Genomic DNA, 16812 nt, shown 5'->3' on the forward strand with positions numbered 1-16812 from the left:
AAAAATCATAAATAGTTTAGTTGTAAAACAAAAGTTTGAAACTAGACAATATATACACTTCGCAAAAATAGTAAAGGCTAAGAATATAAAATGTTCAACCAAAACACAGTTTAGCTTAAAAATGGTATTTTCAGGAATAAAAATTTAATATTTCGTGATACGAAGATATATTCCATTTAAGATTACAAGTTATATGGCGTAGAAGTATAGAAAAAGATAAACTTCTACGTCTAAAATAGCATGTCTTAGGGATCAGATTTTCATATAATCAGTTTTTATAGTTAAAGGTCCAAAGTTAATATACAAACGTTACTTAATACCATGAAACATTTGATTCTCGGTTCCTAATTGTTCACATATATAGTAAATTAATTATTTGGCTATAATTATTAAATTTAATCTATGGGCTTAGGATAGTGTACTAAGTTTGGATGGTACAGTATTGAATTTTGTGCTGGAGATTTAGAGGTATTAATTTTTGGATTTGAATGATGATAAATTTTTCATAATTCTAAACACACAGTTAATTGGTTTAAATAATTCCATAATAGAGTTTAATCTTTTATAAGCCCAAAGGAAAATTATTCTTTGATCATCTTTAAGGTTTAGGTTCAAAGTATAGTAAAAAAAATTTAAATTCTTGTTTAGCCCAAGGAAAGATTATTCTTTAATCAGTTTCCTATGTCTTGGTTTAAAGGATATGGAATTTTTTATATTTTTTCTGCTGTGCAGTTAGTAGGTCGGAACAGAACTCCATGATCAAGTTAAGCCTTTTTCAAGTCCAAAGGAAGATGATTCTTTGATAATCTTTTAAACTTTAGGTTCAAAGGATAGGGAATTAATTTATGATTCTTGCTGTGCAGTTAGTAGGTTTGAACTAAACTCTATAAAGAATTTTAGCCTTTTCTCTTCTAGGTTCAAAGGAAGATTCCGGCCTAGTGAAGAGCAACGGTGGTGCAGGCGGGGAGAGCGGAGGTCTTCAGGTCCTGGATGGCCTGCACAATTCCGGGGGCCATGGGGGAGCCCCCAATACCAGTGATGCCCCGTCCAACGACAAACCCCTCAAACAAAAGAGGCATAGGACTCGCTTCACACCCGCACAACTTCAGGAACTTGAAAGAAGTTTCTCAAAGACACATTATCCCGATATATTTATGAGAGAAGAATTGGCCATGCGTATAGGACTCACAGAATCCAGAGTACAGGTTAGATTTTTGTTTACTACTGTCGATAAAAAGCCTAATAAATATCTTTTTCTTTTTTTTTTTAAATGAAACTAGAGGGCTCAACTCAACTGCTCCCTCCGCTTACCATACCCCGTTATTACTTCAAATTCCTTATTGTCTGTTTCTCAAAAGACGATATTTTTTTAAAAGAAAAGTAAAAGTTATTTTATTTATAAAATATATAATTATTATTCTGTAATACGAAAATTTTGCTAATATACTAATCGTAACGAAGTAAGCGATTACATAGAGGAGAAAATTAATAAATGGATTTTTTTTTTTAAAAAAATTAAATTTTGTAAACAGAGTGATATGATAAGAAGAAATAAATATCATAATTTTATCTCTTTAACGAGTAATTTTATCTCTTCAATCAAGTAATTTTATCTCTTTAACGATAACTTTATACCACAGTCCAAATGGGACTCTTCTTATTTCTCTACAATCAAGTTTGTTATAGTTTCTAAAATCTCAGTTTAAATATTATCCAGTATATCTAGTGACATCTAATTTCTCTCTTTTTTTCCCCCTCTCTTCCTCTCTCTCTTTCTTCTTCTCTTTCTTTCTCGCTACTTTGGACATCAACTCAAGCAAGAATTTATAAAATAGAAATATCGCCCTGTAAGAAATGGTTTCTCAAATGTCACAAAATTTTCTTTGCTTTTGACGAAACCATTTCTTGATATATGATCCAAGCAAACACTTCATCAAAAAAGTGACAAATTAACTAACGTCACTTCTTCTCGGAAACGAATTTCGTCAAAATTAAAAAAAATATTTCATCATTCAATTTTCCAAAGAAAAAAATTCTAGTAGTGCATAATGTATCTAACATTTATAATAATCAATATATCGTGGGCACTTTATAGGTTGATCAATGTCACCCCAACAATGTAAGACGAACAGATTGGGCAGAGCGATAAATTACACCTATTTCCAAGCGGGATACGAACCCGGGATCTTCCTGTTACAAGGTCCTCTCTTTGACCGCCGGACAAGATGGTCGGTTAATTTCTTCACTTTATCTTCGATCGAGCAGTCTTCTTCCTAGTTAACAATTTCCCACAATGCTTTACGATGAGGTTTCGAGTTAAGGAAACATTTTCGTCATATATTTCCTAGTTCGCATTTCGTCTCAAACCAAGTGAGTTCATTATGAAATGATTCTCAAAATTAACGAATAACAACTCAAGGATTGCTGAATCGTCAAAAATGAGAATTTTATTTCTGAGAGTGAGGGACAACCAAATAAAATTTCCTCTGTAACAATAAAGGAAGTTTTATTATTTAATACAAAAAAAAGAGAAAAATTCGAAAAAATAAAAGCAATTAAAGTTGCACTTGCGATAAGTTTCGATCAAAATTGAATTTTGCACTACACTAGTAAATATGACTATTCCAATAAATATATATTCAGTAGATTAGTCAATCGAAGATAATATGAAAAACTTGATGAACGAAACGAATCTCGGTACACCGTAGGCTGATAAGATAGATTTTTAGTTGATAATCATTCGAGACTTACATGAAGCAATCGACTAATTAAATCAATTCCATTATGTCAACGTTTGACTGATAAGCATATACTCATTTACTACTAAATATATGTTCACTGGATTCGGGGATAAAATGAGACAGTTTAAAATTTTGGTTGTTGTGGCACATATCCCAAAAAATCAACCAATAGAACTTACTTAGAACTATTTTTGTAATAAATGCATTATACCCTGAAAAATTCCGGATTTCCAAATTATGGTCAAAAGCACTAGTACCCTGAGTGCAGCATTGGTAAAATCCATTTTTCCGTGAAATCCGTTTTTATCATACTATACCCCGTTTTCACTGTAATATTTATTTAATTGCAGTGATTCAGTTATTTTACAATAAATATTACTGTAAATAAATTACGGTATATAAGATTTTCTTTTCTGAAAATTATATGGTAAAAAGAGATTTTACGGTTATCATTATTCGATCCGCAATGTTTTGCAGCGTATTTTTCTTTTCATCAAAATGATTGCAAAAAAAAGTTGAATTGTAAAAAAGAAGGAAAAATAATTATAAAAATATGCATCGAAAATCTTATTTTCTTACCAAAAAAAATTGGGACTTCATTCTGATAGGGTTTTTGATAGTTCTAACTGGACTATGTTTCGAAAGTATTTTTGATTATTTTAAGTGAAATATGTCTAACACAATAAAATTGAAGTTAAGTATATTATAAATATAGGTTTTATGCTTAATTTTAAATTTTTATTTTACGGACATATCCTCTTTTTTTTATATATTCATAAGCAGATAAACCAGAATCATATCAGTTTGGCTTGTTCAAAGGCCGTTCAAAAATTGCTTAATCACCTAACGATGATGAATGCTTGTAATTTTTTTACAATGTGGGGGAAAGGGTATAAGCAATGGCTACATAAGACATCAAAATCCTTTTTTTAAATTTTCGAAAGCACAAAATAATTTTTTTTTTAATGTTACGAAAATGTTTAAAATTTATTTGTTCGTATAAAATTTATTTGTTGTTGCATTATATAATTTTAACGAAATGTTTAAAATGTTACGAAAAATTACGCACGGAAAAATATAAATTAAATTCAAGGAAAGAAAAATTAGAAAAAATATTTTTAGAAGATTTTCAGAGAAAAAAATATTCTTACAAGGAAAACAAAAGGTTACTAATAAATATTCTATTCAATATTTTATAAAAAGAATTGAAACGTATATTTTTTTATGCTTCTTTTATTTGAATTTTATCCAAAAAAAATTAGTTTCATAAAGTTAATCTAAAAACGTTACGATTTTCTTGCATAATCAAGAGAGAGTTTGCGCTTGCCTTATTTTTAGCCAAGAGAGGTGAGGGGATTCCAAAATTGCCAAGAACATGATTAGGTAATATTTGAATGGCCTTTCAACACCATCTAAAATAAGGTTCAACGTTTTACCAAATAATTGGTGCCAATTTAGCTGCATCCAATATTATAAGAAACTTGATGCGAAGTTCTAAAAATGTCGTGGGGTTGGAAGAAATACGACTGCTGTTGCAGTTAAACGTTGAACTAAATCAGAAGTGTTTCTTTATGCCCATTTTTCAGTGAGACGGTTGAACCAGGTTCAACTTTTGACAAAATTTTAGGTGAAAGATTGAACAAAGCTTAATGTTTTGCTCATACCAATTTTACAGTGAAAGGCTGAACCACGTTTCAAGCTATAATACAAACTAGTTTTAAAGAAACATTGGTCTAAAAGAAAACATAGGATTTAGTTCAATGTTTAACTACAATAGTGCTTTTGGGAACACCCAGGAACTAATATAGGACCTTTATATAATTAGGAACACCACAGCAATGGTAGAATTTCGCACCAAATTTCTTATATTGGTTGAAAGCTAAATTTACATTCGCTTAGTTAAACATTAAACCATGTTTTTTAAATGTATTTATCCTATTTTCTTTTACGCATAGTCCAGTTGTTTAACGTTGAAAAACATTTTTAAATGCAGAATTTCATAAATTGATCGATCATCAATAATTTAAATATATTAAAAAAAAACATTTTTCATAAGAATAACTGAGGCAATATTATGTATAATAAGTTGGTATTAAATTTTAAAAACTTTGTCTACCTTACAGGTACTGGAATTATTAACTCTGAAATTGTTTTTGTATGATGAAATATTAAAAAGAGGGAGGGGTGATACGCAAAAAATTTTATAATTATTATTCTATTAGCTTAATTGAAATAGTTATTACTTTTGAAGATCTAAATTAGATTTTAGAAATAAATAATTGCTTAATTCAATCAAATATTTTGAAACTTTTGAAATAATCATGACAATCACTTTGCCCCTTTCTTCATCACTAATACATAATCAATTCTATTTAAATAGTAATACTCATTATATGATACATATGCCTATCTCAGTAGTTTTTTTTAATGGTAGACTTAACTAAAAAATTGTAAAAGAACATACGCTTAGTAGGGAGAAAAAAAATACAGTAACGGTAAGGTTATATTTTTTCCCACATTGTACTTTTAATTCTAAGTAATTGATGGAATAAAAACATATTCTTCTTAAATCTGCTTCTTTAATAAGAATTTTAATAAGTAAATAGCAGTAGTTTATCCCTTCCCCTGCAGCTCTGTAATTTTTCATTCGTAACCAAATCGCAATCAAAAGCAAATTTAATTATTCAAGTATTTATGTTATATAACTACAATAGAAAAATATTTAAAGCAGACGGTATGAAGGCAGATTTTACAATAACATAAAGCCCATACAGAAGGAAAAAAAATAGATATTCTTAGCTAATGGCATCATTTTATTACAAGAAACTTTTACAATATGTACAGTAACAAATCATTTACAGTAAAATCAAAAGCCCAATTACAACCATCATGTCAATCTAATATAATAATAAAAATTTTAGAAACAAAATTTAATTTGTTTTTTGAAAAATAGTTCAAATTAACTGTGGCACTAAGTTAAATTTTGTGTAAATATTTCAATTTTTTCTCTGACATAATAAACTGATAAAAGTATTCGAATAAATTTTCTTTTAATCTTACACACCGTCTCAGAAATGTAGGCAAAAATCAGAATTTTTTATAGTTTTGTAAATGAATATTATTTTCTGTCAAATATTTAAGTAAGTGCTTCTTGTTTTTTAACTTGCAAATATTTTTAAAAAAAGTTATGTAATTAAATTAAAAAATTAAAAGTACTTAATTTCATAAAATTTAAAAATAAATGTTATAGCATGTTCCATAAATTTTGAATCTCGAGTCTACTAAAAAATTATTTTTCAAATGTTGAAAATTGAAAATAATCCTTTAATCTCATTAATTTCGTAAATCTCATATAATGCCTTTAATTTGTATTCAGTTCAAGCTAATATTTATTGCGAATTCTCTTAATTTCCTATGGCAATTATTAAAGAACTTTTTAACAATAAATAATTTAAGAAATGAATAAGATTAATAAAAAATTAAATAATTAATTTGTAACTATAAAAGCAAAGAAATATCCCAGACTTAATATTTTTAAAGTTTTAAACCGATCTTTGAGAAGAATTTAAAAAGATTTGCAGATAGATGATAATTGGAAATGAATCTAAGATTTCCAAGACCATGAAAAAAAATTTTTTTCCTGGTCTAAGAACTCTTCAAACTCAAAACTCAATTTGTGATGGTTGAATGATTTAAAAAAATGGCATGAGGAAAATAACAGATTGCTCTAAATTGAGGTATCTCTGAAAACATAATCCACAGAAAAATAAAATTGTGCAAAAAAAAATATTTAAATAAAACGAAAACTATTAAATTATAGCTATTAAACAATTAGATCCATTGTTTAAAAAAATTAAATTTATCTTAATTTTTTTCATCAAAGTTTGTACTTTTTAAGATATGCTCCAACCGCATTTTTTTTAAAATTGCTGCTCTGAAGAAATTCAACACAGCTAGTAAATATGAGATATTTAATGCGTAATATAATGAAATCAACAGGCAAACAACATCAATGAAAGTATCAGGTCTACCAAGTTCAACTCCTTCAGAACTAATTACAAAATTTCCCTTCATTACGTTTTGATCAATTTATATTTTCGAAAAGGAAAAATCTAAATCATGGAGTTTTTTATTTTCTTCAACCTAATTTGCATAAATAAAGCAAAAACTTTGTAAAAATATCTATACAATATAATATATATAGGGTGCCCAAAAAATTTGGAATCGTCTTTCTTAACTGCAGAACCGCTACAGCTGTAATAATAAAAGTGGTGTCTTGGTATAGTGATGTGGACTATATGTTATAAGATAGCACCATTTACAGAGTTAGATGGCTGAAAACAATGGATTTAACGTTTCTATCAGGAAAACGGAATAAGGAAGAGTAAATAAAAAGAAATTACAAAGTTGTAGAATACAATGCAAAGTTCAAGAAAGGATCCAAACGTGTGCATTGTAGTTGACGGGGATGATTTTGAACATCAATATTAAAGCCATTTTTAAATAATTGTTTTTTTTTTTCTTTCTAAAATCGTGTCATGACGTCATAGTACAAGAATTTGCGAAACATAAAACCGCATTTCATGCATTCAGTTTTTCACATTGACGTTCAAAAGTTTTTTTTTTTTTTTTTTTTTTTTTTTTTTTTTTTTTTGGTACTAAATTGGTGATGCTCGGAAATTTGTAATTCAATTTAACTTTTATTCTCTATCTTGTACCTTTTTCGAGATAGAAACAATTCCGAAGTTTTCCACCAGGTGACGCTGTAAATGATACCACCTTGTAGCACACAGTCACTTTGCACAGGCGTCACTTTTATAACTATAGTTGTAGCCTTCATGTAGTTAAAAAGTTGGTTCCAAGCTTTAGTGGGCACCCTGTATGTGAATAAGATAAGAAGTAAATCTGAGTGGAGCTTCGACTCTGAGACATCATGTCTTGCCGAAAGGGTATTTATACAGTGAGAAAGCAAAGGCAAAAGCCGACCAACATGTCCTCAAACTCGTTTTAGATGGCAGGAGTGGTTGACGGTGCAGTACATATTTGGCCACATTTGAGGAGATAAAGCTCACTTTTTTTATTATTGTTTCTTTTTTCTTTTTTTTCTATTTTCAGTTGACTTTAATTCAAATTAATTGTAATATTAATAATTTGCAATCAAATATTTTAACAACAATAATGCTTGATTTAAATAATACTAATACTTTTAGGCATAATTACAAATTGTTTTCATTGTCAGAATACTTGCTTTTGTTTTGAATACTTTATTTTATTTTATAACCGTCGTTGAACAGCCGACCCAATTTCATGGGTTTATGACTACTAATGTTCAACTCCGTAGCCTTGTAATTTTGAACCAATCCAGAAGACAAGGAAACTCCTGGATCAGTACCCCCAGAGGTATTGATTTGTTATGGGAACATGGAGGACTTTGAGACTCGACAGATTTAACGTGCATCAGTCACCATTTACTACACGGGGAGTGTTCGGCCGGCGAGGATCGAACCCACGACCTCTTGGACATGGGCCCAGCACCCTACCGACCAGGCTATCCCGGCCTACAGTTTTGAATACTTACATTTTCTGCAGATATGAAATCTTCGCTTAGGCTTTCGCGACAATGGCCGTTATTTTGATTTTGGCTCCAACATTTAAAATCACGCCAAGCTCGTACCGTCAATTAATATTCTACCGACAATAACTCTATATGATGAGAATTAGACATAATAATGAATAAATAATTAACCTTGCAGTGAAATGCAATTAAATATTTAAATTTGTTGAAAGTTAAAGAAAATAAATGCATTTCAATGCTTGCTTATGTTAAGCACTACGTACCAAAATATAAGAAGGAAAGTATAATTTCTTTTCTCACAATAAATACTAATTTATTTTTAATCTGTGTTCTAAACTGACAGTAAAAATTACTAAAATATGCATAAAAACGCAGAATTTTTCGTTATTTTATAAGCTTTTGTGTAGACATAGCTATATAAAATGCCGAGATATAAAAACCGAAATTTTTATTTTAATTATAAATACAATAATGGTTAGAATTGTTAAAAATCCCATTTTTTCTGCAATCAGAAGAACCATTTTACACTTTTCAATAATCACCGTAAAAATTTTAATGACAAATCTGTTTTGTAGACGTTTTTAAAGCAACGCACTTTAAAATAGGTATCTCCGGGAAGTTAAAAAAAAAGTGAATCAACTAAAAAATCGAACAAGATAAACAACCATTCTAGAACTATGTGCTAAATCAAGAGTTTCGTACTAAAAACACCGTGCATAGAAAACAGAAATATTAAATGGCGTAAGCAATAATTAAAAACTTACTTACCTTGCAAAGTATGCGAATTGGATTTAACTTTCATGTTCCTCTTACTTTGATAGATGAGTAGTCCGTTGAAATTTGTCGGTCGTCCATCATTAACTCGAACTCGGTTACGTTACAGTTAAGTCAGGTTCAACCACAGATGTAGTGAAATCAATTCAAGCTTACTGAGAGTCCTTTTTAATTGGGTATAATATGAAAAAAACACAACTACTTCGATTTAGTAGGAACAACATATGACGCAATGCTAAACGAATGGAATTTAGTTGTTGTTTATTTAGTTACAGTTATTAGTAGTTGTTGTTATTTGTTTTAGTTGTTGTTGTTTATTTAGTTGCATTTAGTTTCAAATCGAAATATGCTGAGTCACTCCGGGATGAAAGACATGCTATTTAAACGATCGAACACTTCGTTTGTTTATTTGTGGCTTGAAGTTAGGCTCGCAGAAAATGCCGTTCATGGGTTAAATTTAGTAGGAACAACACAACCTGTGACGTAGGATATATTATACCCAATTGAGCGGAATTCGTATGCCACTCCTTGCTGGTCTTTGCTTTCATCAGTTTTTTTGAGAAACATTTATCAATTTTATTAATAGTGAAAAGTAAACCTAATGCAAAATAATAAGAAAGATTTCATAGTTATATGTATAATTATTTTTATTTGGATTTTTATGCATCTTGAATTTTTCATCAATGTCTTTTTTGAATAATTTTATTCATAAATAATAATAATGAATAAACTAACTGAATGCTATTTAGAGATTCTTTCTTATGTCTGCATAAATTTTTATCTCATTTTTTTTAAGAATTTACTATTACTTTATAGTTAATGATAACAAAATACTTATTTAAATATAATTTGCTGAACTAAATAATTAATGTTTTTATGAGTTGTGGCTGTAAAAAATGGATTTTTTTTGTACTAAACGGATTAAATTATGTTATTCATCTAATTAAATTATTTTTATTTAATAATTAGAAATGACTGTCAAAATAGCTTCTTTTTCTAGAAGTGTCATACATTTAATGTCATACATTTTCATAAAATGTAGGCATTCATACATGTCTACATTTTAATACGTGTAAAAAAATGTCTTTAAAGCATTTTCTTATTGTTTTACTTTATAACAATTTTTTCTAACTGAATTGTGAGAAAAGATGTACCTATAAAATTTTTAAAAAATATTTTAGTATGGCTTTTTTATTAGATATAATTCATTAATTCTCTTTCTGTGCCAAAATGGTTGTCTAGTAAGAACTTTTCATTTGTAAGTGAGTAGTAACGCATGCTAAAAAAGTATTAATTATTAAAATTGACTACTTTAAGATGCAGACTAAAATGAAATTACTTATTAATAGGACTTCAAAAAATAAGTTAGTGGGAAATTTTGCATGCTACTTTTACACGGAGAAAAAAAATTCTTGAAAAATTAACACTGCATGATAATGACATTTTTCATTAAAAAAATTCAATTCTGGTTAATAAAACCAAAATATATGGTATTTAAACCATTCGTTTGGTACTTTTTCAATTCCCATGGTGACGGTTGCACGAAACATTTGTTTTTCAAAAGTATAGTTCTCATTACCACACATTTAGTAGAAATTTGAAAACTGAAAATTAAATTTAATCAAATAAAAGTTTTTCATGTTATGTTTAAGGATATCGCGAAAAAATTATCAAATTTTATAGATATTATAAAATTATATTTTATTGCAATTTTGCCGAAATCATTGACAAAGGGCTTCGGTAAAAATTTCCGAGCTTTTTGTTGTTCCCATAGAATCAGAGACGAAGTAAATTGTACCATATTCTGGTACTTTTGATTGTACTTTTTCTCTGTGCATCGGGTCAGCAACTAAGCTCCTATCGATATTTTTTTATTTAATATTTCAATATTTCATTAGAAATATTCGGCATAAAAAGTTTAGAAAAATGATAAATAAAATTAGCAAAGAAAAAAAACGGAGGTAATGTAATTGCTAACTCAAAATTTATTAATATAAATCCTAAATCCGTGGTGGATCAGGGTTAGAGATTTCGCCTCCCAATGAGATCACGCAGCTGTAGCTGGTTAATACGAATTCTGTTCCCAGTTTGCACCGGTCAATCACCGTGAGAGATTTAATCGTGGTTTTCCTCCATGTGTAACGCAAATGCGGGTTAGCCTCGTCAAAAAGTGCTTCACGAGGGCTAGTTTGTCCGAATCCTTGTTCCAAAAGCTCTTTATCTTCTGCGTTGGATCAATTGCAAGGCTACGGAGTTGAACATTGATAGTCGTAAACTCAGAATTGGGTCTGCTGTTCAACACCGGTTTATAAAATGAAATAAAATATTACTCTTAAATTGTAATCAAGAAAAATACCAATTCAAAATAAAATTTCGTTTCTTTATTCCAATTTCCAAACTTCTTGTTTTAGCTATAAAGATGGATGCAGATCATAATTTTAAAAGCTTAAACGTGTTTAAAAGTAACAAGTTTGATAATTGTTGGTTATATTTTTTAGAGAGAGGAAAATAAATGCTTTTGATATCGTATATTTAATTATGTACTGTTCGCTAAAAAATAAATTGACCACACTCTGTAACTTTTGATCCAATTATTGGACTCAATCTAAATTATTCTATTTCGCGTCTTTAAATATACTAATTAATTAGTGAACTTTGAATCCTTTTTCTAAAACTCTACATGCATAAAAATTAACTCTAGCAATGCTATTGACTTTAATATTCACTGTCTTATTCTATCAGGAAAATTATCTTGTATTAAACCACTGTTTCATCTTTGAAAACAAAATAATTTTTTTAATGTTGGTTAAAAGAAATAAATCTTTTTACAATATTTATTGTCATGCGTGTTTCTCACTTTAATTAAGACTCTGATCAATCTCAGCCTTGTCATTTCCTTTTTAAAGGCACTCGATTGCGAAATACCATCTAATGTAAAAAGTATTTAGCATTAAATTAGTGATTTTTTTAGTAGAGGAATATTACTGAATTATACACTTTTGACGACTATCTAAGTCACCTTTTAAAATTATTTTTTACAGCATATAAACATTAATGGTAACCAAAGCAAATGCATGGCACTACCGTATTTAAATATTTTAATTCTCCAACTCCTTCTTCAATCCAAACACCTTTATTACCTACTGCTTCACCGGCGTGGAAGTACTTTAATTTTAATTTAAACTATTTTTAAGACATTGTCAAAGCACTTCATGTATTGAATTTTAGTAGTAATTTAAATAATTAAAAACCTATCCGGTAGTCTTTAAATCCCACAAACCACCTAATTACGAGTTTCGGACATTTCACAATAGTCGGCAAAAGTATTAAAAGGATTTCCTACTCTGTCGTGAAATAGAAAACTCATCCCAATGCTTCCTTACACACTGTACTACTTACTTACGCACCTCTCTAAGTACAAAATTATTTTTAATAAATACTTAAGATATAACTTAAGTATTTAAAATGTATTCACCACTATTTAAATCATAACTTTTTTCTCCAATGCTCTCCCGGATATTCACTTTTGTCATTTCATTCGGGTATGAGAAGGGCAAATTTATTGGCCACTTTCTCAGGGGCACCATATTAGGTGAGACAATGTTGCTCCCATAGTTAGAAGGACAAATAGTACAAAGAAGAGAACGAAAGAGAATCCAGTGGTTATCTGGTATTTGAACCCCGGGACCTTCCTGGCTTGAGGTCAGCTCCCGACCACTATATAGCACGGTCGGCTAAATTATTTCTTAAGACAACGTAAAAAAATGAATTTAAATAAATACTTAATTTAAAACTAATTTTTTAACACTTAGGACAACATAACAAAATGAATAATAGCAATACTGTTTCCAATAGATTGAGAAATGCCCGAGTCTATAGTGCTACATAAGATATATATATATGTGATAAAAACTAAAATTGATAAATTTTGTCAATAAATTACTTAAATTCCTAGCATAAAGTTAAACAACGAAGCACTCAAATTATACTCTTTATACAAATAATATTAACCAAAACATCTATCGAAAAACATACGTAATTGCTTAAAGTTTTCCGTAACATTTTAAATCATGTTTACCGCCCTAAATAATATAACTAAGTTGAATAAAAAGAAAACACTCCATAATGCATTAAAAGAAGAGTTTCTCTTCCAAAAGAAATCAATACGCACTAAAGAGCACAATTTTCAGCGGCAGCAATGTTCTCGTTTATTACACACTAACCACAATAAGTGTCGCCTTTAAAACCGTAAAAACACGCGTTCTCCATTAGAAGGCTTTGTAACTCTGGATATGAGTCAAAAACTATGTTGAAAAGACACTTTCAAACACAGGCGGTTCTAGTCGAGCGAGAAAAAAATATTCTCGAACAAAAAGAGGATGATTTTCCTCCCAAGGGACACTTCCAGTAGTCCAGACAGACGGGGCATAGGGAACATGGGCTGCCCATTAGGGAACACGACTTTGGATAGGGAGGACTAGGAGAACATCATGATCCAGGCCGCACTGCTGCCACCGAAAAGTAATGAATAGCCATCAGATTCCAAAACCCTGACTAGAAAGGGTGTTTTGGCGTTTCGTGTTACTAGGGTGGCAGAGATTTAAATACTTAATGCACATTGGGGGAGGGGGGATGTGATGGATACTTTGCCCGGGTAATTTACTGATCCGCTTTGGTGATAGAATTTAGTGAATATGGCGCAAGGTGTCATTCCTGCCTCTAATATGTTGTATGCTTGATATCGTAAACAATTGCGGGAATTTTATTAATATCAGTTTATGAAAAGGTAATTAATTAGTGGAATATGGAATTCTTTTTTTTCTTTGTTGTACTTTAAAGAGGGGAATGAACTGAAATATGCTAAACGCAAATAAATAAAATGAGATTATTGATTAAATATTGAAAAACGAATTATTTTGTAGCTGTATTTTTAATTGGAATAAGACTATTGAAAACTTAATTCATTTAAACGTTGATGGTGTTTGTACCAGGTTGACGTGAATGAACCCACCATTCATATTATTTTTTTACCTCGACGGAATCAGTAAAGTATTTACTAATAGTTTAAAACCCTCAATCGCAAGAAAAATAAACTTCTTTTTAATCAAAAAATGATTACAAATATCAAAAATAAAAAAAATCGATTTAAGTTTTTTTTAAAAATTTCAAAAGTTAATGTAATTTACTGTGTATTCTGTATTGCTCTGCTTTGTTTGCAAGAAATTTATAAGCTATACAATAAAGAGTATTCTTTCAAAATGCTAAATACCGCGCATAAATTAGCTCAAAACCTTTTTCGGTTGACTTTTTTTATCAAAATTTATTTGTTAAGATTTCTAGAATGAAAAGATAAAATAGAAATGTTCACGTAACTTCGAAAATTTAAAATAATTTCCTACACTTTCTATAGCACATAATTGGATTTGAGGGAAACTTTTTAAATTATACAGATTTAAATACAGAATCTAACTAAGTTAGCTATTTTAACTTTCTGTTCAAAGCAAATTTTAAAAAAGTTGAAATAAAATGACAAAATAAAAATTTCGGAAATAAAATTCAAAGATTAAAGATAACTTCCGGAATTTTCTGTAGCACACTATTGCACCAAGCAAAAACATATGGTTAAAAGTTACAGAATATTATAAAATGTACCGTTTTCAAGACTCTAAGGAAACATCAAAAGACTCGATAATTTTTACCGGAGCGTTTTGGTAAAATTAACAATAAAATATGGTTTTATAATGGGTGATAAAATTAGTTAAATGTAATTTAATTTGCTAATTTTAATATGATGCCTTAAAGCACGGCATAAAAACCATTTAATGGATTAATTTTACTTTTAATTTTTGCATTTTTTACTAAATGTGGTATAATATGAACTATAATTTGGAAAATTGGAATTGGGAATTTCCGGTATATTGTTACTATATAAAAGTAAAAATTACTAAATTTTTGGTTTAAATTCTTCATATTTTGGTTTTATTGGCTATAATTATGCTTTAAATTAGAGATGTCAGTACCATACAGTACGACAATTTAACCAGAATATTTTTCTTATTTGAGCTTGAAGAAAACTTTTTTTATACAAACGTAAATACAGAGCTTAAATAAAGTCAGAACCTTATTTCCTTAACTAAAATCTATTGGAAAAAAGAAAAAAACAAATTAATAAAATTTAAAAAAATTTAAAAAGTGCAAAAAGCATTTTGAAATTTTTTTCTAAAAAATTGATCCTCTCATTTAAATAACGTTTAAACAAGAACAATGATTTAATATTCCTCATTAAATCATTGCTTCTGCTATTTAACTCACATATTTAAAGAAAAATTTGACAAATCATTACTGTTAGAATATATTTAGATATAACAATTGAAAGTTTTTAGAATTAATACTATTGGTATACGCACAAGCTTTGATCTATCCTGTAGAATCATTACAAACTTCTACTACTGAAGAAAACGAGTGCAACATTTTATTTCTGCAAGAAAATTTCTCTCACTTTAATCAATGAAATATTTTTAAAAAAATTATACGTTTTATACGACTATCTCCAATTAAAAGTATAGTATGGATTTAAACCTTTGAGGGAAATCAGCAAACGCGTTTCTAATCCCCTCCCCACTTTTTTGTGTAGGGAGAAAATGCAAATTTAAAGTTATTTCTCTGAGAATAAGGATTCCTCTTTTGCCACCTTAATGCTTGGGATAAAGACTGTATCAACCTATTTTAAATTAATCCTTTCAAAATCTATTTTCTGTAAAATATATTCGATGCTTTTGATTTCAAATTGAACTTTAACACAACTTTTCTACATTCCAAGAAGTAAAGAGTTTTTCTAATGATTGACATTAAATTGTCTTATGCGTAATAAAATCTAGCTTCCTATATAAAAGTTTTAAGTCTTAGTTTTTAAGTAATTGATTTCAATTTCTCTTCATAGAAAAAAAAGTGCTTCAGAAACTATCGCAATTCTTTGCATAAGTCATTTAGAGTTCTGTAGGTGAGATATAGGGGCGAATATTTTAGTTTATTGAGCTTTTATCTAGCATAAATTCCAAAGCCTTTGAAAACACCTGTTCGCAAAGAATTCTTAAAAAACAGTATAATGTAAAAATGCCTACTTTGGAAAAAAAGTGGCATGGCGAAAAAAACTTTTTGAATTTGAAGAATTATTTTACAATCTTTGAGATGTTTTAGATTATTTACTATACCTTAAGTTTTTCAATTTATGGAGAAAAAAACAACGTTGATGGAAAATAAAGGTCCTTAATCCAATTATTTTATTATTAAAATATCTTAGGTTTTCTTAATTTATATTTCCATTAATTTGCATCTTAATTTTTATAGTGTAGGTTTTCTTATATTATATTTGTATTAATTTATATCTTAATTTATATAGTGTAGGTTTTCTTAAATTACATTTATATTAATTTATATCTTAATTTATATAGTGTAGGTTTTCGTAATTTATGTTTCTATTAATGTATACCTTAATTTATATAGTGTAGGTTTACTTAATTTATGTTTCTATTAATTTATTTCTTAATTTACGTAGTGCAGATTTTCTTAACTTATATTTCTATTAATTTATACCTTATTTTATAAAGTGTTGGTTTTCTTAATTTATATTTCTATTGAGCCTTACTTGGAGATTGTTCTTCTTTCACGGCATATGGCGGCAAAAATTATACATTTTCGCTGCGAAGGATTCTCAAGTTTGAA

At 28.8% G+C, this 16812-nt stretch overlaps 1 protein-coding gene across 5 annotated transcripts in view; it reads left to right on the forward strand.

The window, feature by feature from the left end:
• LOC107442263 (homeobox protein orthopedia) overlaps positions 1-16812 on the forward strand; it is an 83297-nt gene that overhangs the window by 25977 nt on the left and 40508 nt on the right. For 3 of the 5 annotated variants that reach the window (XM_043043187.2, XM_043043184.2, XM_043043186.2), the window contains exon 2: positions 901-1205. In XM_043043187.2, the coding sequence (XP_042899121.1) occupies positions 901-1205 (305 nt within the window). The remainder of the gene's footprint in view (positions 1-900; positions 1206-16812) is intronic. The other 2 variants (XM_043043188.2, XM_043043185.2) reach the window with 1 other exon arrangement.

Source organism: Parasteatoda tepidariorum, chromosome 7 (genome assembly GCF_043381705.1).
Source record: "Parasteatoda tepidariorum isolate YZ-2023 chromosome 7, CAS_Ptep_4.0, whole genome shotgun sequence".
In the NCBI taxonomy this organism is placed as follows: Eukaryota; Metazoa; Arthropoda; class Arachnida; order Araneae; family Theridiidae; genus Parasteatoda; species Parasteatoda tepidariorum.